At 50.0% G+C, this 21,783-nt stretch overlaps 9 protein-coding genes across 9 annotated transcripts; 4 read left to right on the forward strand and 5 right to left on the reverse strand.

The window, feature by feature from the left end:
- Nucleotides 1-52: 52 nt before the first annotated feature.
- Nucleotides 53-4,432, reverse strand: alg10 (dolichyl-P-Glc:Glc(2)Man(9)GlcNAc(2)-PP-dolichol alpha-1,2- glucosyltransferase; the record flags this gene model as incomplete). Its single annotated transcript, XM_024831515.1, has 9 exons — nucleotides 53-830; nucleotides 878-1,277; nucleotides 1,330-1,442; nucleotides 1,510-1,955; nucleotides 2,227-2,266; nucleotides 2,506-3,434; nucleotides 3,484-3,621; nucleotides 3,677-3,797; nucleotides 3,824-4,432. 9 exons carry the CDS (start codon nucleotides 4,430-4,432, stop codon nucleotides 111-113), a joined length of 3,516 nt encoding a protein of 1,171 aa, XP_024687506.1. The 3' UTR covers nucleotides 53-110.
- A 165-nt stretch (nucleotides 4,433-4,597) lies between these two features.
- psf2 (DNA replication protein PSF2) lies at nucleotides 4,598-5,955 on the forward strand. The gene is made up of 3 exons (XM_024821667.1): nucleotides 4,598-4,859; nucleotides 5,053-5,645; nucleotides 5,706-5,955. Exons 1-3 carry the CDS (start codon nucleotides 4,746-4,748, stop codon nucleotides 5,812-5,814), a joined length of 816 nt encoding a protein of 271 aa, XP_024687507.1. The 5' UTR covers nucleotides 4,598-4,745; the 3' UTR covers nucleotides 5,815-5,955.
- On the reverse strand, nucleotides 5,880-7,023 carry P174DRAFT_437350 (putative AMFR protein). The gene is made up of 3 exons (XM_024826276.1): nucleotides 6,760-7,023; nucleotides 6,602-6,727; nucleotides 5,880-6,487 (listed from the first exon to the last, which is right to left on the reverse strand). Exons 1-3 carry the CDS (start codon nucleotides 6,880-6,882, stop codon nucleotides 6,170-6,172), a joined length of 567 nt encoding a protein of 188 aa, XP_024687508.1. The 5' UTR covers nucleotides 6,883-7,023; the 3' UTR covers nucleotides 5,880-6,169.
- A 1,811-nt stretch (nucleotides 7,024-8,834) lies between these two features.
- P174DRAFT_33267 (condensin subunit SMC2) lies at nucleotides 8,835-11,536 on the reverse strand. The gene is made up of 3 exons (XM_024821669.1): nucleotides 11,421-11,536; nucleotides 11,313-11,353; nucleotides 8,835-11,197 (listed from the first exon to the last, which is right to left on the reverse strand). Exons 1-3 carry the CDS (start codon nucleotides 11,445-11,447, stop codon nucleotides 8,926-8,928), a joined length of 2,340 nt encoding a protein of 779 aa, XP_024687509.1. The 5' UTR covers nucleotides 11,448-11,536; the 3' UTR covers nucleotides 8,835-8,925.
- A 759-nt stretch (nucleotides 11,537-12,295) lies between these two features.
- gtmA (gliotoxin thiomethyltransferase) lies at nucleotides 12,296-13,690 on the forward strand. Its single transcript, XM_024826277.1, has 4 exons — nucleotides 12,296-12,827; nucleotides 12,899-12,937; nucleotides 12,991-13,047; nucleotides 13,110-13,690. Exons 1-4 carry the CDS (start codon nucleotides 12,446-12,448, stop codon nucleotides 13,493-13,495), a joined length of 864 nt encoding a protein of 287 aa, XP_024687510.1. The 5' UTR covers nucleotides 12,296-12,445; the 3' UTR covers nucleotides 13,496-13,690.
- Nucleotides 13,636-16,311, reverse strand: P174DRAFT_437355 (NOT2/NOT3/NOT5 family protein). The gene is made up of 8 exons (XM_024826278.1): nucleotides 16,170-16,311; nucleotides 15,706-15,813; nucleotides 15,492-15,636; nucleotides 14,865-15,382; nucleotides 14,746-14,810; nucleotides 14,422-14,687; nucleotides 14,003-14,357; nucleotides 13,636-13,940 (listed from the first exon to the last, which is right to left on the reverse strand). The coding sequence occupies exons 1-8, from the start codon at nucleotides 16,180-16,182 to the stop codon at nucleotides 13,845-13,847; spliced, it is 1,566 nt and encodes a 521-aa protein (XP_024687511.1). The 5' UTR covers nucleotides 16,183-16,311; the 3' UTR covers nucleotides 13,636-13,844.
- Nucleotides 16,312-16,815: 504 nt separating this feature from the next.
- Nucleotides 16,816-17,789, forward strand: mrpl4 (mitochondrial 54S ribosomal protein uL29m). The gene is made up of 3 exons (XM_024826279.1): nucleotides 16,816-17,248; nucleotides 17,326-17,492; nucleotides 17,649-17,789. Exons 1-3 carry the CDS (start codon nucleotides 16,873-16,875, stop codon nucleotides 17,766-17,768), a joined length of 663 nt encoding a protein of 220 aa, XP_024687512.1. The 5' UTR covers nucleotides 16,816-16,872; the 3' UTR covers nucleotides 17,769-17,789.
- A 523-nt stretch (nucleotides 17,790-18,312) lies between these two features.
- Nucleotides 18,313-20,644, forward strand: P174DRAFT_437357 (secretory pathway gdp dissociation inhibitor). The gene is made up of 8 exons (XM_024826280.1): nucleotides 18,313-18,526; nucleotides 18,577-18,601; nucleotides 18,665-18,724; nucleotides 18,784-18,811; nucleotides 18,871-19,216; nucleotides 19,269-19,823; nucleotides 19,879-20,136; nucleotides 20,191-20,644. The coding sequence occupies exons 1-8, from the start codon at nucleotides 18,481-18,483 to the stop codon at nucleotides 20,277-20,279; spliced, it is 1,407 nt and encodes a 468-aa protein (XP_024687513.1). The 5' UTR covers nucleotides 18,313-18,480; the 3' UTR covers nucleotides 20,280-20,644.
- On the reverse strand, nucleotides 20,544-21,363 carry P174DRAFT_33388 (PaaI family thioesterase). The gene is made up of 2 exons (XM_024821677.1): nucleotides 21,173-21,363; nucleotides 20,544-21,113 (listed from the first exon to the last, which is right to left on the reverse strand). The coding sequence occupies exons 1-2, from the start codon at nucleotides 21,269-21,271 to the stop codon at nucleotides 20,700-20,702; spliced, it is 513 nt and encodes a 170-aa protein (XP_024687514.1). The 5' UTR covers nucleotides 21,272-21,363; the 3' UTR covers nucleotides 20,544-20,699.
- Nucleotides 21,364-21,783: the final 420 nt, after the last annotated feature.

Genomic DNA, 21,783 nt, shown 5'->3' on the forward strand with positions numbered 1-21,783 from the left:
GATATATACGCTACGTATGGAGTTAATAAGAATGAATCCAGTTACGCACGTGGTGATATGAGCTTGGTTGTTGTTTCTATGGTATACACCGTAGGCTATAGACGTAAGAGTCACCCCTCCCATGTCTGCCCCAGCCAGTCCGGTTCGGTGTGGGCAGCTGTAGCGCACCATGGGACTTCATCGGCCTTGTAGGAGGTCAGGGGAAGATCGTATGGCATCCGGAGCCCGACGAGGACGTCGCATTCTGGCATATCCTCCGGGAGCTGCGGTGGAATGTCTCGTTTGAAGCACGGGACCATGACCGCTTGCTGGTGTCGCTCGGTGGTATTATCTTCTTGAACAAAAAGCTGCGGCCAGACCATCACGCCAATCTCCCAGCTGCAGATCCTCACTTCTCCCGCGTTGTTGACGGCAGCTCCCCACGCCTGAGTAGATAGGTTGGCGGAGGTCACCATCGCCCAGTCGATTGTGTCCATCTTCTCTGTGTCCGAGAAGCGAATGTACGTTTTGATATGTGGTGCCGCACGGCGGCGACCAGCTTCCCGTTGAGGAGTACTGGTCGCGTTGCTGTCACTGTCTCCCGCCCAGTGGCGCAGATATGGCCGCAAATATTGGAGTTGTTTCTGCTGTGTGGCGCTTTGCAGTTTCATGTGGATCGATCCACCGGATCCATAGCCGTTTAGAGATCGGCGGATCTCGTCGGGAGTAGGGAAGATGATGGAGAATTTCGGTTGAGGGATACTCGCCCTGGAGGACGTGGGTGAAAGTGAAGTGAAGAAGACGTCTTTGAGCCATTTGTCTGTCTGTCCGAGGGAGGCTATCGATGAGATCTACTGTGGTCAGAGCTTGATCGTATAGACACGAGGGTCGGTCCTACCTGGGTGATAATATGGGCCGGCCCAGTTTGGCTTTTCCCCTTCGGCGTCAGAGGTATCTGGCGAGTAGCTTCTTTCAAAGCTGGCCATCCCCATAGCGTCTTCTTCCTCGAATCCAGAGTGCTGAGTCTCTGTTTGGACGGGACGCTTGCGATCAAAGCGGCGCGAACGGCGCTAAAGTCGAAGCGCTCGAGTTGTCTGACCAGGGACCCTGTTTTCTTGACGCCGTATTCGTTCAGGTAGGCGAGCAGATCCCTTTTGAATCTTGCCCCGCTGCCGATGACCCCAGGTCCCTCAGGTTCCCTTTCGGTCTTTCGCAGCGGGAGAAGAGGAGACCGCCAGACGGCCTGACACATATTCGCCCAGTCGCCCGGTATCATATTAGCCGTATGAATGACAACTCTGCTCAGTTAGCAATCTAAAAAGCAAGCGACTCCATGAGCATTCCACATACTGTGCAAGATCGTCATGACGAAGGAGGATCATCATCTTCGAATGATGTGTGCCAAACGGTTCGGGCATGTAGGCAGTTATCGCCTCAACATTCGGATATCGAGGACATGCTTCCTGCTTTTGTAAACATCTTCATCACACAGACTAGTGCTCTTGCAGGATGAAAGAACGAGAAGCATACCTCAATCCGAATCCGATTCGGGGCGTCCTTTTTCCACGATCCATGCACAACCTTGACCTGCACCAGGCGTCTTACGTCCTCATCAAACTGACTCATCAGAAAGTCCACATCAAACAGGAAATTGAACTGCCAGCATTCTCGGATCATGGGATCCCCAAGGATATCTTTCAACCGAACTGTATCGACATTGTTGCCTGAGGCAGCAGAAAGGTCCCGGATATGAGTGAGCTGGAAGGGAGATGGGATCAACTGCGGTCGACGACCAGCCAACTCTGCAGATTGAATGGACGTTTGAGGCACAGATGATTCTCTACGAGGTCGTGATGATGGAGGAGGAGTGATGGATCTGTGCAAGGATGCCAAGCCATTTGCTACGGCTGTCGGAGTTGCTTCACTGGGCTCTGGCTGATCAAGAGCTGATAATTTGACCCTCTTGGACGGTCGGTCTTCTTGTTCCATCGCGTAGTAGGTGATAGATGAAAAGTGTCTGGTTGACTTCCTAGTACGAAGCCGAAGTTGAGGTGGGCGGAGTGTGATAGACGAGGATGACCGTACGGCATGCAAAATAGAATGAACCGAAGATGACAAGCTGATCCGTTGACATACCATTGACGGTCAAGTCAAGATGGAAAACTCTGGTGCATATCCTGTGCAATGCGAATGCGTAGGTGATGGGAAGAACGGATGCAAGGGCTGGAAGGAAATGAGGATGGCCACTTTTGGTAACTGAGTTGAACATATTCCGCTGCAGCTGACACTAAATGTCATATTGCCACAATCGCAGTCCCAGTCCGACAAATGAACAATTCAGGGCCATTCATGAGGAGCTTCGATTTTATGAGAAAAGCTTTTGATATTCTATTCTATATTACAACAACCCTTCCGTTCGAGTATATATACAAGACCTTCTAATGATCACACAAGTGGCCGGTACTAACACAATTGAGAATGATATAAAAAGAAAGCAGTTGGGATTCACCACATGAACCTCTGAACCTTCCCCGGCTCTTGTGGCCATTCAAAGCCCTTGTACAAAAAGATATACCCAGTTGCAGCGTTGATCGCCAAGAACCAGTACGTCTCCATGAACAATGAGAAATTAGTTGCCAGGTCGGCGTGCAGGGCCTCCCGCTCATCACGAGGCCGTTGTTGACGGTACACAAGAGGCACGGGCTGTGGGGGTAGATGAAGCCGCCACATTACCCAGGGAATGATAAAATAGCGTGGCTCAACGAGCGGCGCAGTAACGAGCGATAGTGCCGTGGCTGCAAGCCAGACGAGCACAAAGCTCACTCGTGGGGCTTCCTGCTGCTGCTTCTGACGCTGAGCGAGGTGCTCCTGGATTCGAGCAAGAACCTCGGGAGAAAATTGTTCTTGGGCGGGCGGCGAGGTCGTCACTTGGCTGACTTTTTTCGACTTGGACTTGCGTTCAGACTTCTCTTTCTTGCGGGCAGCCTCCTTCAACTGCCCTTTCTGAGCAGCAGCTAGTTCGTTTGGCTTCGTGATCGGCACAAATTGAGGCTGTGGCTTGGTGGTGGAGAATCCAAATGCAGAAATCACAGCCCAGCCATCAATAAAGTAGGCAGCAGGAACAGCAGCATATTTGATAGCTGGATGCAAGCGCAGAATACGAAAGACGTAGAAGATATAATGACGGTTATCGGCAAGAGTGAATGGATGGATGATGGTGTTGAAATGGACGATGGCCAGCATGATGGGAAGAATGACCAGGGCCGTCAATATGCCGGGAAGCCCCTTTTGCTTTTTGGTGAATCCATAGTCAAAGAATGCCGGTATCACAGAGTTTGGAAGCACCAGATTGATGACTGGGAAAATCAGGATGGGCCAAGAGAAGAACATAAAATAAGGCCAGATATAGAGCATCTGCGAGAGATGCAGACCTGCTGTGTGAAACTCTTTATGTCCTAGCACATCATCAGTTACACATCCACATCCCTGGCCTACAAGACTTACCCAGGACAACTCCATTGTTCCAGAGCACAAATCCACCAAAGGCTGCAAGGATGACGAGATAGGGAACCGCTGAGACTATTATCGGGACGAAGTTCCTCAGACCAACTGAAGCAAGCGAGATTGATGTCTTGACATAGTCTGAATTTCATCTCAGTGAGTACGCGTCATCCAGGTGGCCAGGAAAGACACTCACCAAAGAAGGAAGCCTCTGACACAAGCGGGTCGTACAGTTCATTGTTGAAACCGCTCTGGATGATTTTAAGCGGGCTTGAGGCCTGGCTGCCCTTCGAGGACTGACGAAGTTTCCGAACCACCTGCAGGCCCCGAGAAAGATGGCCACCCAGAAGATGTTCGTTTGCCGGAGAACAAGAGCGGCCAATCCAGTCGCAACAAAAACTGCCGTCTTGAGGAGTGATCCGGATCCCGCGGAGCGTTTGATATCCCAATTATAGGCTTCAATGACCACAAGGAGGGAGACAATATCCGTGTAATAGAGCCCCGAGAAGAAGAACAGTGGCGGGAAAAGGCAAATATTCAGCACCGTATGGCTCAGCCAAGCTCCAGAAGGGCGCGTATTGCGCACCTTACGCAATGCATCCAAAAGAGTCTGCAGCCGCCAGGGAAGAAAGACCGCTGCAGCTGCAACATTGGTAGCACGGAGGGCTTCAGCGTTGAGCTCCCTTGGAGAGCCACGGAGTGCTAGCGCAGCAGCACAAAGGACGTAAGACCAGAAGTAAAGACCTGGAGGAGTCGTGATTTTAGGGTCCCAATGGAACCACTTATGATCCCAGTACGCCTGTGCCTGAGGGACATGGAAAACCTCGTCGAGGTACGGATCCGGAACGACGGTGTTCACCTTGGCCATCCATAGCGGGATCAGCAGGAGCACAAAAGGAACCGCATATCGAGCAGCTAGAGAGATGCCTGATACAGGCTGCACGGCACTCATGTTGTCTATATCTCATATGAGACAACCAAATTAATGCCACTAGTATAAAGCGAATGAGGGAGAGAAAGCAAAGATCCGTGGATGGAGCTTAAGCTATCCAAGCTCCAGTAAATAGTTCAGTTGCAAACGGTTCAAACATCGTCCTTAACGATTTCCAAAAACGGACAATGAAAGAGACAAAGCATATGCATCACTGGATAATCACATTTCCCTAATTCCAAAAAGTCTCGATGCGATAATTCGCTCTCAGAGGGACCTTGCCCATCAATAGTCATCCGTCCAAATTCTCCCTGGTCCCCAAGCCTGAGGCTCGATGGCCTTCCCTCTTCCGCGGGGCATCACGCCCCCGGAAATTGCCTTTCTAGCGGAGATGGAGATGGTAACGATTCTCCCTCGTCAACGCTTGGAGGGCCTTGAATTGCTAGGTGTAAGTCGCCAGACGGACTGCTTGCTGCTATGCGCCGTCGAAATTGCTATCCTCCCCGATATGTCGCGTGTGAGGGGAGATCCATGTCGCGGCATTGCGGGACATGGACTCGGTACAATCACCAACCCGAGAGCATCAATCATTCGGCAAGCACGGCTCAATTCATGAAATTAACAATCAAACCTTCAAACAGGGTCAAGTCGAACCACTCCTACCTCCTCGCCGCGCCTCCCTCCCACTATGGCTAGCCCTTCTCCTCAAACGCCAGCGCCGCGCAAACATCCTCCCGCCCGCATGGCTTCACCCTGAGCCCCTCTCCCTGATCCTCGAGATCGAAACGCAACATCACGAATACGAGAATGCCTTTTCCCCGCCTCCCCCGCTGCCTGGGCAGCCGAGCGTCCGCGACGGCAACCGTGGACAGAGACCGATAGCCAAGGCGCGTCATACGCCGGACGGCCAGCGATACTTTCCCTCGCCGCCATTCTTGCCGCAGAACATCGCACAGGACAATACACAGTCCGGCGAGCCTCCGTCATTACCGTACCATTGGTTGGAGGTGGGCAATATGCTTCTCGACGCGGCAAGTGACGATCTGGTGGATCCGGACCAGATACGGCGGTTGCTGAAGGAGCTGCGGGAGGTGCGTATGGCGAAGATACGCTCTGGAGTGGACGTCTTGGATGCTGCTGCCACCGGCGGAGGTGGAGTGGCTCTCACGGGTGTTGGGGCGATGGAGATTGGTGAGTCGAGAGGATTTGTGACGGGGGTCGTAGATGGGCTTAGGTACGGCGGTCACTCTACTTGGTTTCGGGGGAGACAGAAAACAACTGACACCATATCTAGGAAAATCGGTGCGTCGAAAGAACAAGCACGGCGGGAGCAGATGGCGGAAGAGATGGCCAATGGGGGATATGATGCCACCCAGGACGATGGAGACGAGATGGAGTTCTAGAGCCCTTTTTCCGATTCGCTTTTCTTGCATTATGGAGTTATGGAAAGGACACACACGGCGCAAGCTATTGCGGTTGAACGAGTTTCAAATGTATATATACCCTATAGTTTCCAAGCATTGCAAAATATCCTGCCACCGGGAAACACCATCAAAATGCACGCTCAGACTGCAGAGACCCGGACAAACTGTTCACAAGAAACTGCCTGTGTTGAACCTATAGGTCCCAACTTGGCTGGATGGAAAGGTAAAAAGAAATGGTATAATGTCCCACACGCATAAGAATGAGCAGAGAACAACGAAACAGTATCCTTACAAATGCGAGTTTGAAGATCATGAAATTTTTTCTCAATCCGGCTCAAGTTGACGCATTGTCGGCCTGCCACTGCTTCTGCTCCATCCTCCTCCGAGCTGCCAAAATCATATCGTCTCTCCGCTTCTGCAACAAGCGCTGTCGCTCCTCTTTGCTCTGCGACCACCCGCTCGTCGATTTCTGCGATGACTGATCACTGGTAGCGTCGGCACTACCATTGATTTTTGAGCTGAGGTTGTATCGGGAGATCAGATCTTGGCCGTCAGTCTTTAGGGAAGCCCCGGACGTCCAGGAGGGCTGCGCAGCTGCCGGAGAAGCAGTAGTAGAGGGTAGAACGATCGCAGGCTGGAAAGAGGGTGGAGGCTACACACACCATCTCATTAGTATCAATCGCTTCAATAAGAATCGAAACAGGCCCGCGGCGCATCGTCTGCATTCCGCCGGTGATAGACATATAGGGGAACCGCCGACACGTACCATATCCAGTCCACGTCCACTGAGGATTCGCTCCGTAGTCGCTGCAACATTCCCGCCATTGCGCTGCAAGTCCCACATGATCTCGCGAGTACTGAGCTGAGGAAACATCTGAGCTATTTGTTCCACCTGGGCTGGGTCGACGATGTTCCCGCGACCACGGGCGCGGGGCCTCCTGCGTCGGGACTACCGTCGCGCTTAAAGAACCATCTGATAACGAAGAAAGAAACGACTGCTAAAGTGAGCAGCGACGGGATGTTGAGCGATGGTTCTTCCTCGGACATTATTATCGGCTAAATGACTGGTCTGGACGACCCGCGGATAGGACCAAAGTTGATGTATTTGCAAGAGAGACGTGGCTAGGTAAACGCAAGAGATAGTATTAAGTGAAGATAATAATTTAGCACACTGAAAGAATTGTCAGGGTTGACGTTGGAAAACGATTGAATGAAAGTGCCAGGCAATCACTAAATTTCCGGTGATAGTGATGCTCACCCGCAGGGTGGCGGTGGGCAGAATGACGGAACTCGGAGACATCTGACAGTTGTTATTCCGGCCAGCGGAACAGACGGCTTGATTGGCCCGTAAGCAACACAAAATTGGGGACGTCGTGCTTCTATAGAGATATATGTATAATGGAAGTATACCTGCCAGACTCAGCAATCCTTACGGCTGCGAGGATATTCCAAAGTCATCCTCAAGGGACGACTGACTCCCATAATTTACCTATTACTTTGAGGGATTGAAAAAATCATCATTATGCATTCATCATCACCAGGAATCAAAGCAGACTCATCCAAGAATCATGTATATCACCCTAGAAACACCACCTCCGAGATGCAGCATGGCCGATCACGGACGATTTTCCGACCCAGTAAGCCCAAGTACAACTCAAAAACCATATCCCTGAGCAACAATCAAGCCTTTGAATATAGACAGGAGAAAACAAACAGTAGATACCCTCATTATTTCATATCGGCCGGTGTCAAAGCCTGGACCACACTGGTTCCCTCGCTGAACCTCGTCCGGAAGATGCGGTTGGCATTCTGGAACATGCCGTCCTTCAGAGAGACAACAATGAACTGAGAGCCCTTGAAACGGGTCTTGATCAACCGACCAATATTCTGCGTGTGAGACAGATCCAGCGCGGCGTCAACTTCGTCCAGAATATACATTGGCGCAGGCTTGAATTGCAGGAGTGCCATGATCAGTGAAAGGGCAATAAGCGATCTACAAGCGTTTGACATGTCAGCTTCGGCAATTACACATCACAGATGTCAAACTTACCGTTGACCACCAGACAGTTCCGTCAGACTCTGCTTCCACACCTTGCCTAGAGACACCTTGACCTCAAGACCATCGGTGATATCCTTGCCCTCAGGAGGGTCCAATTTAGCAAAACTGCCGGGGAGTAGCTCTGCAAAGATTTGACCAAAGTCACTGTTAACTTTGGTCCAGGTCTTGTGGAGAGCTTCCTTCTTGTATTCGTTCAGGTTGATGATGGTTTCCTCGATCTTGCGCTTATCTCTGATCACAGTCTTCATCATGTTCTTCAGAGCGGCCTCCTTCTTCTCCACGCTATCGATCATGTTCATGACCTTGGGGTTGATCTTCTTCTTCATGCCTTGGAATCGCTCGGTGACATTTCGCAAAGTAGCCTTGCATTCCGCGATGTTCTGGCTCTTGAAATCGTAAGGGGTGTTGGGGCGGCCGAAATTGTCCTTCTCGTCTGCGATCCATTCGTGCTCTTCCTCCATATGTGCAACCGTTTGGGCAGCCGCCTGCTGGTCTTTCTGCAGCTTTTCAAGCTGATGTCCGAGCTTCTGCATCTCAAGGCCCTCTTCGGTGATCCGGGAGTTCTTCGACTTGATTGCCTCCTCGAGTTCACGCAATTCCTCGTCGAAGCCGGTCAGTTTGGCTCTTTCGTCTTCAAGCTGCGCTTGGGCGATATCATGAGCGTCCTAAGGAACGGCATTAGCTCAACGCACACAATACATCGACGTTCTTTTCAAACCTTGACTCGGGCCTGTTCGCGCTTCATAGACTGGATTTCTTCCATCTGAGCTTTCAGCGTATTCTCAGCCTCGGCATACTGCTCCTCTGCCGCCGACAAATCACTGCCAACTTGTTCAGATTCGAGCCTTGAGTTTTGGAGCTCTTTCTGTAGGGCCTTGACTGAATTTGTGTTCTTGGCAAGCTTCTTCTTGAGAGAATCCAGCGTAGTTTGCAATTCCGCCAGCTTGCTATCCTTGTTGTTATTGAACTCACTCATGTCCTTCTCGATCTGCTTGATGTCCTTCATTGCCTCGGTTTGACGAGATTTTGCGTCAGAGATGTCCTTTTTCAGCTGCTCGATGTTTGATTTCATTTCCTCGACAGCATGAATAATCTGTCCCAAAGTCAGAATAGCTTCTAGTCAAATCCCAGTTGGGCAACCCTACCGATGAGGACGAGTTATTGCTGATTTGTTCCTCTGTCAGCTTGATTTCGTGGCTCTTGAGGTCCAACTCCTGTTTGATAGCGCGGACAGTATCGAGTTTCTTTTTCTCCTTCCTCATGGTGTCTTCTAAGGCTGCGAGACGCCGTTCCTTGCTTCTCATTTCCCGTGTAATCTCATTTAGCTTCTGAAGGGTGACAAGAACACCACTGGAATTGGGTGAGCTACCACCAGACAGCGTTCCGGATGGGTCATAGACGTCTCCCTCGAGCGTGACGCTCTTGATTCGGACAGCCGGGTCGAACGTCACTTTCTTGGCGGTATCCGCGTCCTGGCATATCAAGGTATTGCCAAAGACATAGTTCATCGCCGCCGTGACTTCCTCGTCGTAACCGATTAAAGACAGAGCGAGGTCCACTTTGCCCGGCGCGATATTCTGTGCTGCCCCGATCTTCTCCGCAGAAGCTCTGAAAGAGGAGATCTTGTTGAGAGGAATGATTGTCACACGCTTACGCAGTTTGCCATTCTGAAGGAGCTGTGTGCCAGTCTCCGCAGTGTCGACAACGACGTTGTAAAGACGGCCTCCGGCACAAATTTCCAGGGCAGTGGCGGCCTGAATCTTGTCCTTGTCCAAGGTGAAGAGCTGAGCAACCAAGCCCTTGACCTTGGATCGATCGAAATTTGGGTGGGGGTCTGTGTAGGTGAAGTCGACGTTTGCCACTTTTCTCTTGAGCCCGTCGGCTCTCTCGCGCAAATCTCGAATGTCTCTTTGCAGTTCCGACTGCTCTTGGTAGATCTGCTCTTCTTTTCCAGGCTCAAAGCCGAGCCTTGTGAGCTCTGCTTCCAGCTTCTTCGCTTGAGCCCTTAAGCCTTCCAGTTCGTCGAGGAGTCCGGAGTTTTGTTGTTTTGCCTTTTTGGCTCGAGGCTCCTCCTCTTTGATTCTTTTTTCCAGGTGAGCGATCTTAAGCTTGGCCTGCTCTTGTTCGGTTGCCGCTGCACTGGCGCGATTACGGGCATCCTGTAGCTGCCCTTGATACCCACTTTCTTGACCTTCCTTGGATGCAACGCCGGTCTGTAATGTCTGAAGCAGTTCCTCCTTTTGTTCGACTTCGGCCGTCTGGGCGTCGAGTTCAGATTTTGCGGCATCATATTCAGCCTGCAGTTTGTCGTAGATCTCCCTCTTCTCCTTGAGAACTTTCTCAAGGTCCTTGACGGTCTTTTTGACTGTTTCTCGCTTCTCTTGCTCTTCTGAGACGCTGGCGTTCTTAAGGTCCAATTGCGTGGTCAGTCGGACTAATTCGTGCGAATGCGACTTGACCTCGTTCTCTAGAGCCTGGAATTTGCCTCCTTTTCGCAATTCCTTGTCACGAGCAGCTCTGACCCGTTTCACATCCTCTTCCAAGTGGGAGATCTCGTTCTTGAGCTTGGCGGCGTTCTCCTCGAGCGCTTGCATCTTGCGTCCTTTGGTCTCGCATTCCTCGCCCGTCACTCGCAACCGCTCTCCGCTTCGAAGGTAGTCATGAGCAACCACCAGCCGGGTCAGCCGCTCCAGGTCGTTCTGCGTTTGCTGAAAATCAAGGAAAGCTCGCTTCTCAGCTCTAAGTTTCTCCAGCTTAGGCTCAATCTCCTCCTTCAATAAACCTTCGATTTCCCGCAATTTTAATTCCTTCTTGGACATTGTTTTAACCGCCTTCTCCCGTCGATCTTCGAACATACGCGTGCCAGCCGCTTCCTCAATCATAGACAAAATTTCCACGGGCTTCATATTCAAGACCTTTGTAATTCGACCCTGCATGATCAGGAAGTTTGGGTTGTTGATGTTCAGTTGGACACTCTGGAAGAGGTTCTGTACTGTCTGCTGCTGAGCACGATGGCCGTTGATCAGGTATTTACTGGTGCCTCCGAGGACGATCTGGCGAGTAACTGAAATGGTAGCATACTCTTCGAATCCGATTGGCGATTTGGCGGTATCCCGGTTATCGAAGACAATTGTCACACTAGCCTTGGTGACACCAGCCTGACCTCGCTTGTAAATGAGATCCTGAAGGTTTTGCGCACGAACGGTTGACATATTCGTAATTCCCAAAACGAAACAGATGGCATCCAGGATATTCGATTTACCACTGCCGTTGAGCCCAGTGATGGAGTTGAATGACTCGTCCCTGCGCATAACGGTCAGCTCCTTTCCAGCGGTTGTGGCACAAAATCATGAATATTCAAAAATAGCCGTAGACGACAGCCTACAATCCATAGAGCGATCACAAAAGAAGCCCATACCACCCTGAGATAACTGTACGCACAGCGTACGATTTGAAGCCCTGCCAGCGACCAAGTCAGCCATAAACGACGGTGTTTAATTCATCGATCTTGATAGAAAAAACTCACATCAATGACAATCTCTGTGACCCTCATGTTTGCGACTTCGATCCAGCCTCAAGAACTAGATCCTAAGCGCATGGGATGGTGATAGCGAAGGACAGTTTGCGACCAAGCAGCCGTTGATCTGAGCAAACGAAGACTCCCGACTGTTTTCGCGCCGGCGGTGTTTGGCCGACCGTAGCCATGTTTATGGTTTGCTAATATAGGGATAGCGTGGATTACTTTGATGATGTAAGCTTTGGAGGGGGTGGATTAGATCACATGATCAGACTGGTAGTGGCTCCTCTGCTGTTCCCAAAGAGTACTCTCAAATGATCAGAAGGTGTATAAGTCAAAATGATTGAAGAGAATGTTATTGATTGTTTCTCGCTCTGCATGTCCTAAATGTGATAGTTCTACTGTACTAATCTTGATCATCCAACCCATAATCAGCACTCTGATGATTCCATCTGTATATCTTCCCGCACCCCTTTGAACTATGTGTTGTCGCACCCAAAGTCAGCCCTTCATCATTTAATGCCATTAGTGCTATTTACTCCTAGTAAGATAGCAATTGTTTGATCCATTCTCAGAGTCTAGAGGGGTCTCAAAGTATCTTCTAGGGGAAGAAATGGCGGTATTTTTTCATTTCTCCTATCGATCTCAGCATGCCTTGTTACCAAAGGCCTTTTCTAATGTAGTAAGGGAAACTACCTTAACTACAGTACCGATGCAACCCCAAGTGAATGACAAATAGATTCTCTTACTGCTTAACATTAGGAGTCAGGTTACCAGTTATGCGCACGAATGCTCTGTTCCCAACTCCCGAGGTTCTCGCGGAGAGATTTCGGACACTTACAAACCCTCATGTTTGTCCTTGGCGCATCTGCTGATGAGCAGATTATTGATGAGCAGATTATACCTTATGATCATGAAGGGTTATAAAGGCTCCAGAATGTCTGAAGGAGAATGTCTCTTCTCTTTAGATTAATTCCTGTTATCTTTAAAACTCTCTGTAGTATCTCTTATACTCGCTCTTCAACTTCACCAAAATGTCAAAGATACACTACATCCAGAATATGTTCCAGACCAAGGACTTTGTTGACCGCTACAAGTACACCGAAAAGCTCACTGGGCTATATGCTCAGACCTTGGTTGACTACTCTGGCGTGGCTAATACCAGCCAGAAGCCGCTGGTTATCCTTGACAATGCCTGTGGGATTGGAGCTGTCTCCAGCGTACTCAACCGCACACTTGATGATGAAGCAAAGAAATCTTGGAAATTGACCTGCGGTGATCTGTCAGAAGGCATGTTGGGATACACCAAGCAGAGGCTTGAAGATGAACGATGGGTCAATGCTGAAACGAAGGTCGTGAATGCGCTAGACACTGGGCTTCCAGATGCGCATTCTACGCACGTTTTTGTCTCTTTTGGTATGCTTTTCCAACTAAACACTCAGATCCAGAGTTATGTAGGCATGCTGACAGTCGCGATCTTCAACTAGGCTTCCAGAGCTTCCCAGACGCCAACGCCGCCCTGAAAGGTAATTGACCTCCTGTCAGACATAAAAGGAACCTGTCTAATGAATGATGCTAGAGTGTTTCAGGATCCTCGCATCCGGAGGTATACTCGCAACCTCAACATGGCAGAGATGTATGTGACATTGAGTACATTCACCCTCGAAAGCAAACACTGACTATAAGTGCAACGAATAGTCACCTGGATACCAATCATGAAAGCCGCCATTGAGACCATGCCCGGAAATCTCCCATTCCCAACACAGAAAGAGTTCCTCGCCCTTCACAGTACCGGCTGGGACTCAGAATCCTACATCCAGACTGAATTGGAGAAGGTAGGATTCCGAGACGTCAAAGTCACCCCTGTGCCGAAAGAGACGTCCATGCCTATCGACGAATTCCTCGAAGTCTGCATGATGATAATCCCTTACCTGCTTCCCAAATTCTGGACTGAGGAACAGCGAGAGTCGCACGAGAAGGATGTTCCAATGGTGCTGCGGCAATATCTGCAAGACAACTATGGGGCGAGTGGACAGGTTCCTCTGGAGGCAGTGGCTCTCATCACAACGGCCATCAAGTCCTAGCACAAACTAAGCAGCTTCGACTCAAGAGAAGGTCCAGGATGACTAGGGACCCACGGGCCACGTGTATGTGGTAACCGGGCATGGCATCTGTAATTGAGTGACTATAATAAGGAGCAAGACCCGGATTTTTAATGATTGAAGGCGTCACTTCATAGTTTCAATGTCTACACTGACAAAATTACCATGAAAAGAGATCAATGTCAGATATCCCAAGTTCCCATAGAAGCCACAAAAGGCCGGAAAACACCTGACTGCTCGGGAGTAGAACACCGGCTACAACACCTGAACCGCATCAGAGAAATTTGGTAGTCAACCCAACGCCGTTGCTTATACAACATTCCACCAGAAATCATGAAGCTTGTTGAGGAAATCCAAGAGGGCGCGCAAGACCCCTGTCGTGATCCAGTCTGTTGTCCAGGTCCTCGTAGCGAAGAATAAACTCTCGCTGTTGATGTCATGTGGTTAGCTTTCCAGGATGGATTCGAAAACCGGGCCATGAATACATACCCGAATCTTCTTCCAGGTAGTGGGATCCCAAATCAGATAGACGCCACGTTCGCTGACGCGAGGTTCAACATCCACAGGACCGGGATACGTCTCGTCGCGTGTAAGCCAGCATCTTTCAATCTTATGATATCTCCACTTGCGGCCCATCAACTCTTCTGCAGCTAGCTCTTGCATAATATCACGAGGCATGCTGTAGAAGATGTAAAACAATGTCTCATCGCTGAAGCTGGGTATACGGGTCTGTAGAGGCTGGATATTGGCAACACTGTAACATGCAGGTAAGGAGAAATTTTGTTCCATAGGAACGGCCGACATCGATGCAACGAAAGGTGACGCAAAAGAGGTGTGAAGGGGCCTTCGAAGCACAGATGTTAGTAAAGCAAAGGAAAAGCTTCTGTGCAATAACAGCAACAACGTACTCAGGCTGATTCAAATCCAAACCGAGAGTCATCAGATCTTGACCCACTGCAAGACTCGCGACATCGGGACTGTCACTGTGGATCATCCGGAGCAAGCCTGCGAGTCCAAACCTGTCGAGCTCGCTCATCTGAGCAAGTGGTGGCTGCTCAGTGCTTCGCGCAGCTGCAGCGACATCTTGTGCTTCGCCGGCCGCAGCCTGCGGTTGCTGCGCCTGCTGTTGCTCTGTGAAATTACGCTGATTCGCCATTGTAGTAACGTTCAAGTCCTGCATACCGAATTTAGCAAAGGAATGTGGATGGGCGCGAGTTGCAGAGACTCCTAACCTCCTTTTCCGATCCAGGAACTCCATTTGCTCCTTGGTTAACGGGTGAGCGTGAGGTTCCGATGGCTGAGAAAGCGATCAGCACCCTGTTCGCCGTCGGGGAAAAATTAATAAACATACCTGTCGACCCCGCATTTGTAGGCGACATCATTCTCGAAGTATCCTGTCCATTGATCGACCCTCCAATTATGGTGCGATTTTGAGCAGACTGGTTCTGGTTTGCGCCAGTGAAAGGCATTGTGCCGCCAAAATTACCGAGTCCAGCACTTTGCATCAGAGACTCTCTGCGATCTTGGCCGAGATCCGCAGCGACGTTACGTCCCAGAGGGGGGAACTCGTCAATGTTGCCTGTCTGTGGCTGTCCAGAACCTCCTAATTGACCACTGATACCCTGTCCACCATTTCGAAAGTCGTCTAAACGATTTGCGAATTGAGCACCAGAGGGAAATACATCTTCGTGCGATGGCTGAGATTGTTGTTGCGGATGATGCGACTGTGTCTGAGGGGCGCGTGAGGGTGCTTGGGATGTCGGGTGCTGCTGCCTCTGCGGAGTCTGCTGCAAGGCACGCTGACCCCACACTAGCCCTGGGTTTGGAGTCTGAGATTGCTGAGGCGTTCCTGATAGCGAAGGGAAGTCTCTGCGGGAACAAAGGTTAGTGGTAGGAATCAAAAGGGAAAAAAGGTTGTGCTGCAAATTCGACAACACTGAAGGCCAGTCTAGAGGGCGGAAAAGAAAGTCACACATACGAGAGATCAAGAGGCGTAGCAGGCTGCGATCCCCCACTAAGGCTTTGCGCAAATGTCCCCATAGCTCCAACGTTGCGCTGCTGATTTCCTTGTAGTCCTGGTGTCCCGCTAACAGGTAAGTTGAAATTCCAGTTGGCGCCGCTCCCTGCCGACACTCCTGGTCAGCAATAATTCATGCCATACAGCTTCAGGATGTAGCAATATGGATTCGCACCGAGTTTTCCGTTAGGCAAGCGCGCCGAGGCCAGTGTCGCGTTTCGAGCCTGTGCTTGTTGCTGTGCGGGGAAACCAGACATGCCTCTCAGAGGCTGTGGGCCGGGTCCTGAAGAGAAGTAATGGTTGATCAGCGCAAACGTAACAAAACAGTGGATCGAAAGCGACGGCGCGATCTCTAGTAGACAGGCCCAGAGGGCTAGCCAGATGGCTCGTCCGTCCATGGCGTTCAAAGTCTTGAATATGATCGAGGGTGGACGTAGTGTGGGAAGACGACAATTGGATCATGAAAATCACTGAGGAAATTCTCATCTTCACCAAGCACCGTGGGTCTACATCTCTGACGCCGAGAAGCTGATACATGAAAGGGATTCATCGCACAAAGTGACCAGTCGGTGTTGCTATAGCGGAGCAAGACCACAAATAGCAGAAACTCTAGAGAGAAAGAAACCAATGCACACTCACCTGGCCTGTTCATAATAGTGTCTGACCCTCAAGGAGTAATCAGTGTAGTGAAAGGTGTGTAAGAGGAAATGGAGCAAGGGATCATGAAAGTTTAGAGAGAGTAGTTAAACAATAGTGTTGCTTCACCTCAGTCCTCATGCGGCGACTACTTCTCTGTTACTGGAAGGTGGAGTGGCTACAAACGCGCGCTTCTTCTGAAGGGGACGCACGGACCATTAGTACTAACCGCCTAATTTATTGTCAGTTCGGAGAGGTTTTCTGCAGATTTTGATAACCAAAAAAGGCGGTGTATGGACTGATTAGTTTACTAAATTTCTATGATAGCAAAGAGGGTGTGATATGTTGACTATGCTATGAGAAGACTCCAGATCCTCTCATTTCTTGCTGGAAGCAATTGTGATATACGAGAATTGGTTGGTGCTGGCTATCAACTCCAATCAACAAACACCTAAACCTTTAAGCCGGCTACCTCAGGATTAAATTGATGCTACATATAATAGTAATCAAAATCCATTCCCTGTACGCTTAAGACACTAGATACTGTCGTACAGAGTGTAGCACATATTTCCTCGCTGTCAACGGGGCGGCTAATACCACGTGACTCTTTCGCGGAGGTCCACTCCTGCATTTGAATTCAACGCCGCAAAAAGCTCATCTTACGGGTCTCCCTTCAAGGAGTGACTGGCAGCCAACTTCGTTCAATATGCATCGCCAGTCGGTCGCACGGCTTACTCGCCAGTGCCATGGCCTTCCGCTGGTCGAACTGCCCCCTCCTTACCTCGCACCGTCGCTCCATTTTTCCTTGATCCGAACCATCCGAACCCCGGTCCAGTGCTCATCTTTTTCCTCGACCGCCGTCGTCGCTGGTCGTGGACGTGACTTGAACAAGACCCGCGGTGTCTCAGCTATTCACCGTACAGGCCCCAGATTCAAGTTGGGCGTGTCAAAGTACCCATTGCCGAAGCCTGTCTCCCCCGCGGCGCTCGAGAAGCGTGAAGCGACCCCGGATCACGGACTCTGGGGGTTCTTCCCCAGAGATAGGTCGGCACTGAGCACGCCAGAATATGATATTGCTCACGGTTCGTATTCACCCACCTGGTTCTCACCTTTATTCCTGGTCGACATAGGTTTTGCTAATTGTTGGCTCATCAACTAGGCCGTTCCTGGTCCATCCAAGAACTTCGGGAGAAGTCGTGGGAAGACCTTCACTGTCTCTGGTGGGTCTGTGTCAAGGAGCGTAATCGCATAGCTACGTCCAACCTCGAGAGACAGCGTTTGAAGGCGGGTTACGGAGAATGGGAAGCTAGTGAAAGAGATAGAACCGTGAGTTTCTCATTCCTTTCCGAGAACAGACCTTCATATTTTCTTCTTGCCTGCAAATTGGCTCTGGATCTACTGGGTGCTCAATGGATTGGATCCACCTGTGCTGATGCGCTAAATATCATTCTTCGGAGCACGTCTCGCTAATCTTGATGATAGATCCGCGTTACACAGAATGGCATCAAACACGTTCTGCGCGAAAGGTGGTACGCTTGGGAAGATGCGAAGCGACTTTACAAGAACGGATATCGCCCACAAGACGAGGAGAATCAGGAGTAGGTAGTAATAACTGGCAGCAGCTCATGCAATAACTTCATGTTGTCTGGACATGGTTTGCACATCAGGGACATCCCACATGTACTATATCGGAGAGTTGTACTGTTTTCTATAAATCGGTCTTTGTTTATTCCTTGGGTTGCGAAAAGGTCTTTGTATATTTTCTCAGGCCATCAATTAATAAACATCCAAGCAAACATTTGTACTTGCCATCTAGTCCACTTAAACGAATGTTTGCGTTAGCACAGTGCCAATTTCCGTAGCGCCAATAGTTCAGGTCCCGGGCGTCTGTAGGTAGGTTATTTTAAGTTGTTATGGCTTGAAGTTTGGGCGCTGTTGAAAAGGGGGATACTCAGGACTCAGGAGGTCAGTATTCTATGTAATTTGATCAATCATCAATTAAATTTTCAATAGTCGTGGGTCTCATATTCCAAGCTCATTTAATATGAAGACAGCGAGCGGCGTACTTATCCTCACCCCCTTGTGGGCCCAATCCCATCTGCTGGTCCTTCGTTGATGATCCGCGGGGGCTTTCCAGCACACTAGCTCCTCGACCACCACGACTAAACTATCTGCTAACTACAAACTCACCGCAACATTCAGTGTCTCCGTATCCTTTCTCTCTTCAAATTTATCTTCTCTCAATCTCACGCGATTTCCACTCCTCCTTGCTTATTTTACTGTTATTGTTTTGCACCCCTTCCGACCATTCATCATGGAAGAGATCGCCCCCGAGTATGATGTTGTGGTGCTCGGCACTGGTATGTATTACCCCGCCGTTTGACAGCTGTAGTGCTAACGCCCCTCGCAGGGTTGACGGAATGTGTGCTTTCTGGGTACGGACTTTGATAAGATTCATCTTCTGGGCCTAAAGAATAGCTTGTTGATATTGTGTGCAGTGTTCTCAGTGTCAAGGGTAACAAGGTGCTCCACATTGATCGCAACGATCACTACGGAGGGTAAGAACTGGGGTAGCTATCCGATCATCCACGTCCCATCATACTGACACAAATTTTAGAGAAGCTGCTTCCGTGAACATTGAAACTGCAAGTCATCGCTCAGTTAGTTCATTTTAACATCTGCTGATGTCTTGTTTGTCCTGCAGCTATTCAAGAAATACGGCAATGTCCGCCCCGGCGAAGAACCCTGGAAGAAGTATGGACGAGTCAACGATTGGAATATTGATCTGGTCCCAAAGCTGCTGATGGCAAACGGTGAACTCACAAATATTTTGGTTTCTACGGACGTGACGAGATACCTTGAATTCAAACAGATTGCTGGCAGCTATGTCCAGCAAGGAAAGGGCCCCAAAGCTACTGTGGCCAAGGTGCCATCGGATGCTGGTGAAGCTCTACGTTCATCCCTCATGGGCATGTTCGAGAAGAGAAGAGCTAAGAAGTTCCTGGAGTGGGTTGGTGAATTCAAGGAAGACGACCCCTCTACTCACCAGGGTTTGTCTCTGCGATGTAGCATTTATTTCAATTGCTAATGTGAAGGGCTCAGGTCTGAACGTCGCTCAGTGCACAATGAAGGAGGTTTATGACAAGTTCGGACTCGAGGACAACACCCGCGACTTTGTCGGTCACTCCATGGCGCTCTATCCGTCTGATGAGTACATCACAACACCTGGCATGGCCGTCGAGACCATCCATCGTATTCGACTGTACGTCAATTCCATGGCCCGGTACGGAAAGTCCCCATACATCTACCCTCTCTATGGTCTGGGTGAGCTCCCCCAGGGATTTGCTCGTCTGTCTGCCATTTACGGTGGCACCTACATGCTCAACACCAGCGTCGACGAGGTTCTATACGACGAGAGCGGCAAGGTCTCTGGAATCAAGGCAACCATGAAGGATCGCGAGGACAATAGTGAGGCCATGAAGTTCACCACCAAGACAAAGAAGATCATCGCGGACCCATCTTACTTCCCTAACAAGGTCCGGGTCACTGGCTATCTCTTGAAGGCCATCTGCATCCTGAAGCACCCCATTGAAAAGACCGACGGCAGCGATTCGCTGCAGCTGATTATTCCTCAGTCTCAGGTTGGAAGGAAGCACGGTGAGTGGCCCTAGTTGGAGTCTGTTGGATTCAAGACTTTACTGATCAGAATCAGACATTTACATTGCCATGGTGTCATCCGCCCACAATGTCTGTCCCAAGGGCTACTACATCGCCATTGTCTCTACTATTGCTGAGACTGATGCCAACCACCACCTGGAGCTGGAGCCCGGATTCGATCGTCTGGGCCAGATTGAAGAGAAGTTCTTTGGCCCTCCCATTCCTCTCTACGAACCTTTGGAGAGCGGCGAGAAGGACAACATCTTCATTTCCAAGAGCTACGATGCTACCTCCCACTTTGAGACGACAACAGGTATGACATCAGTGAACATTTCCGCCGTGTCATAGTTGCTAATGGTCAAAACAGACGACGTGCGGGACCTTTACAAGCGGGCCACAGGCGAAGAGCTAGTTGTTGAGGGTCTTCGGGAGGACCAGAGACTTGCGGAGGACTAGAAGTGAGGGTTCTTTAGCCCAGCATGAAGCTTCAATAATATAGTGTCGTCTGTGGATGTTGCTGAATTGGGCAGTAATATCTTTTGGATTCCTGTTCACCATTGCCATCCACCATGAACCATTAGCATTCTGGAACGCACACTCGCTCTGTTTCTGGCCGTTTTGACAGGCTGTGGTAGTGCACACCCGGTATAGGTTGAATTCAGCAGGGTCTTGCGGGCAAATTCTTGGTCATAATTGCTGTCAATAGGCTGGAAATTGAATTGGTTATAATACTTCAGTCTCGCAGTAAGGAGATTGATTCTCCTCAGATCCAAGTTTCATGGCCCCAGTCTATCTCTAGCACACCGGAATTCCGATGATAGAACAGAATCCTAACAAGGTATCTATACAAGTCTGGGACAGAATGCAGAACGCACATCACATCTTCCCGCTGGACTCCGGGTCCGTATTAGCCTTCTCATGCTCCCCCAGCACGCAGAGATCCCCATTATCGGCTCTCGAGATCTCGGCACGCAAAAGCGCCAACCGGCGCCCCGTATGGATAACTTGACATACCAGTCGTATCTCCGTGTTCACCGGCACGGGGCGCAGATAAGTGACCTTGAGATTTCGACTAACACCACCGAGGGAGAAGAAACCTGGTTTCGAGATGCCCAGAAGGATAGCGGTGGAGAGGACATCGATGATCGTGGCGGCGCACCCGCCGTGCAGATTACCCAAGAAGTTGCACAATTTAGGTGCTACGGTCAGAAGGTATGAGACTTGTGCTGGGGGGCCACGGGTAGCGGATTCGAAGCGGAGATTGCAGGCGCGGGGATCAAAGTCCCAGTGCTGGACGCTTGGTTAGACTTCCATCTGGGGGTTATTGAGAAGTGAGGGTCGTACTATACCTCCTGATCATGTTGGCCCATCCGTGCGGAGTACTCGTAGACGAGCTCCTCGAATTGATCCAGGCTTCTGGATGGTCTTTTAATTGATGATGAGGCCATGGTTCCAAGCCTGACGATGAATGTTATACTGAGAAACGAGATTATGCGAGGAGATTGTGCTGATTCCTTTTATTCATACGAGAGTCTTCTCTGGCTACGAGGCTAGCTTGGATGTCCAACAGACGAGGGGGATGGTGGATAGCCGAGGTTGGCGGTCGTAGTCAGTTGGTCTTGAAGGGTTCTCACGCATTGAGTGTCACTTGAGAGGACCATTGGGATATATATCACAGACATCTGCTTACTCTTCTCAGCAACTATGGCACCTATGCACTTTCTTCGCTGTCCGTCATTCAATGGCAACCAAGTACGCCGTAGGACCCCCCGTGTACACTGTAGTGTCATGTACCAAGCATGCATGTCGTTTATACTCGGAGAACTTGATCATTCAGGTGCTCGATGGGTGAATTTGAAATCATCTGAAAGGTTGGGTTAATCATAATAGCTCTAACAATGTCGGGTTTTCTCCTAGAATAATGTTTTTGCTCAAGATGGTTTGGCATTCAATACTCCTG

This window comes from Aspergillus novofumigatus (genome assembly GCF_002847465.1).
Source record: "Aspergillus novofumigatus IBT 16806 chromosome Unknown P174scaffold_1, whole genome shotgun sequence".
Lineage (NCBI taxonomy): Eukaryota > Fungi > Ascomycota > Eurotiomycetes > Eurotiales > Aspergillaceae > Aspergillus > Aspergillus novofumigatus.

Coding starts and splice junctions, on each gene's coding strand:
- psf2 (XM_024821667.1), top strand. CDS start 4,746: ATGGCCTTCCCTCTTCCGCGGGGCATCACGCCCCCGGAAATTGCCTTT. Junction 4,860..5,052: donor AGGGCCTTGAATTGCTAGGT/GTAAGTCGCCAG, acceptor ACCTTCAAACAG/GGTCAAGTCGAACCACTCCT. Junction 5,646..5,705: donor GGGGTCGTAGATGGGCTTAG/GTACGGCGGTCA, acceptor CACCATATCTAG/GAAAATCGGTGCGTCGAAAG.
- P174DRAFT_437350 (XM_024826276.1), bottom strand. CDS start 6,882: ATGTCCGAGGAAGAACCATCGCTCAACATCCCGTCGCTGCTCACTTTA. Junction 6,728..6,759: donor ACGCAGGAGGCCCCGCGCCC/GTGGTCGCGGGA, acceptor GACCCAGCCCAG/GTGGAACAAATAGCTCAGAT. Junction 6,488..6,601: donor GTGGACGTGGACTGGATATG/GTACGTGTCGGC, acceptor TGGTGTGTGTAG/CCTCCACCCTCTTTCCAGCC.
- P174DRAFT_33267 (XM_024821669.1), bottom strand. CDS start 11,447: ATGAGGGTCACAGAGATTGTCATTGAT. Junction 11,354..11,420: donor TCACAGAGATTGTCATTGAT/GTGAGTTTTTTC, acceptor GGTCGCTGGCAG/GGCTTCAAATCGTACGCTGT. Junction 11,198..11,312: donor CGTACAGTTATCTCAGGGTG/GTATGGGCTTCT, acceptor CGTTATGCGCAG/GGACGAGTCATTCAACTCCA.
- gtmA (XM_024826277.1), top strand. CDS start 12,446: ATGTCAAAGATACACTACATCCAGAATATGTTCCAGACCAAGGACTTT. Junction 12,828..12,898: donor GCACGTTTTTGTCTCTTTTG/GTATGCTTTTCC, acceptor ATCTTCAACTAG/GCTTCCAGAGCTTCCCAGAC. Junction 13,048..13,109: donor AACCTCAACATGGCAGAGAT/GTATGTGACATT, acceptor TGCAACGAATAG/TCACCTGGATACCAATCATG.
- P174DRAFT_437355 (XM_024826278.1), bottom strand. Junction 15,637..15,705: donor CTTGCCTAACGGAAAACTCG/GTGCGAATCCAT, acceptor GAGTGTCGGCAG/GGAGCGGCGCCAACTGGAAT. Junction 14,811..14,864: donor TACAAATGCGGGGTCGACAG/GTATGTTTATTA, acceptor TCGCTTTCTCAG/CCATCGGAACCTCACGCTCA.
- mrpl4 (XM_024826279.1), top strand. CDS start 16,873: ATGCATCGCCAGTCGGTCGCACGGCTTACTCGCCAGTGCCATGGCCTT. Junction 17,249..17,325: donor AGAATATGATATTGCTCACG/GTTCGTATTCAC, acceptor CTCATCAACTAG/GCCGTTCCTGGTCCATCCAA. Junction 17,493..17,648: donor CTAGTGAAAGAGATAGAACC/GTGAGTTTCTCA, acceptor TCTTGATGATAG/ATCCGCGTTACACAGAATGG.
- P174DRAFT_437357 (XM_024826280.1), top strand. CDS start 18,481: ATGGAAGAGATCGCCCCCGAGTATGATGTTGTGGTGCTCGGCACTG. Junction 18,812..18,870: donor CTTCCGTGAACATTGAAACT/GCAAGTCATCGC, acceptor TTTGTCCTGCAG/CTATTCAAGAAATACGGCAA. Junction 20,137..20,190: donor CCACTTTGAGACGACAACAG/GTATGACATCAG, acceptor TGGTCAAAACAG/ACGACGTGCGGGACCTTTAC.
- P174DRAFT_33388 (XM_024821677.1), bottom strand. CDS start 21,271: ATGGCCTCATCATCAATTAAAAGACCATCCAGAAGCCTGGATCAATTC. Junction 21,114..21,172: donor TGGGCCAACATGATCAGGAG/GTATAGTACGAC, acceptor CCAAGCGTCCAG/CACTGGGACTTTGATCCCCG.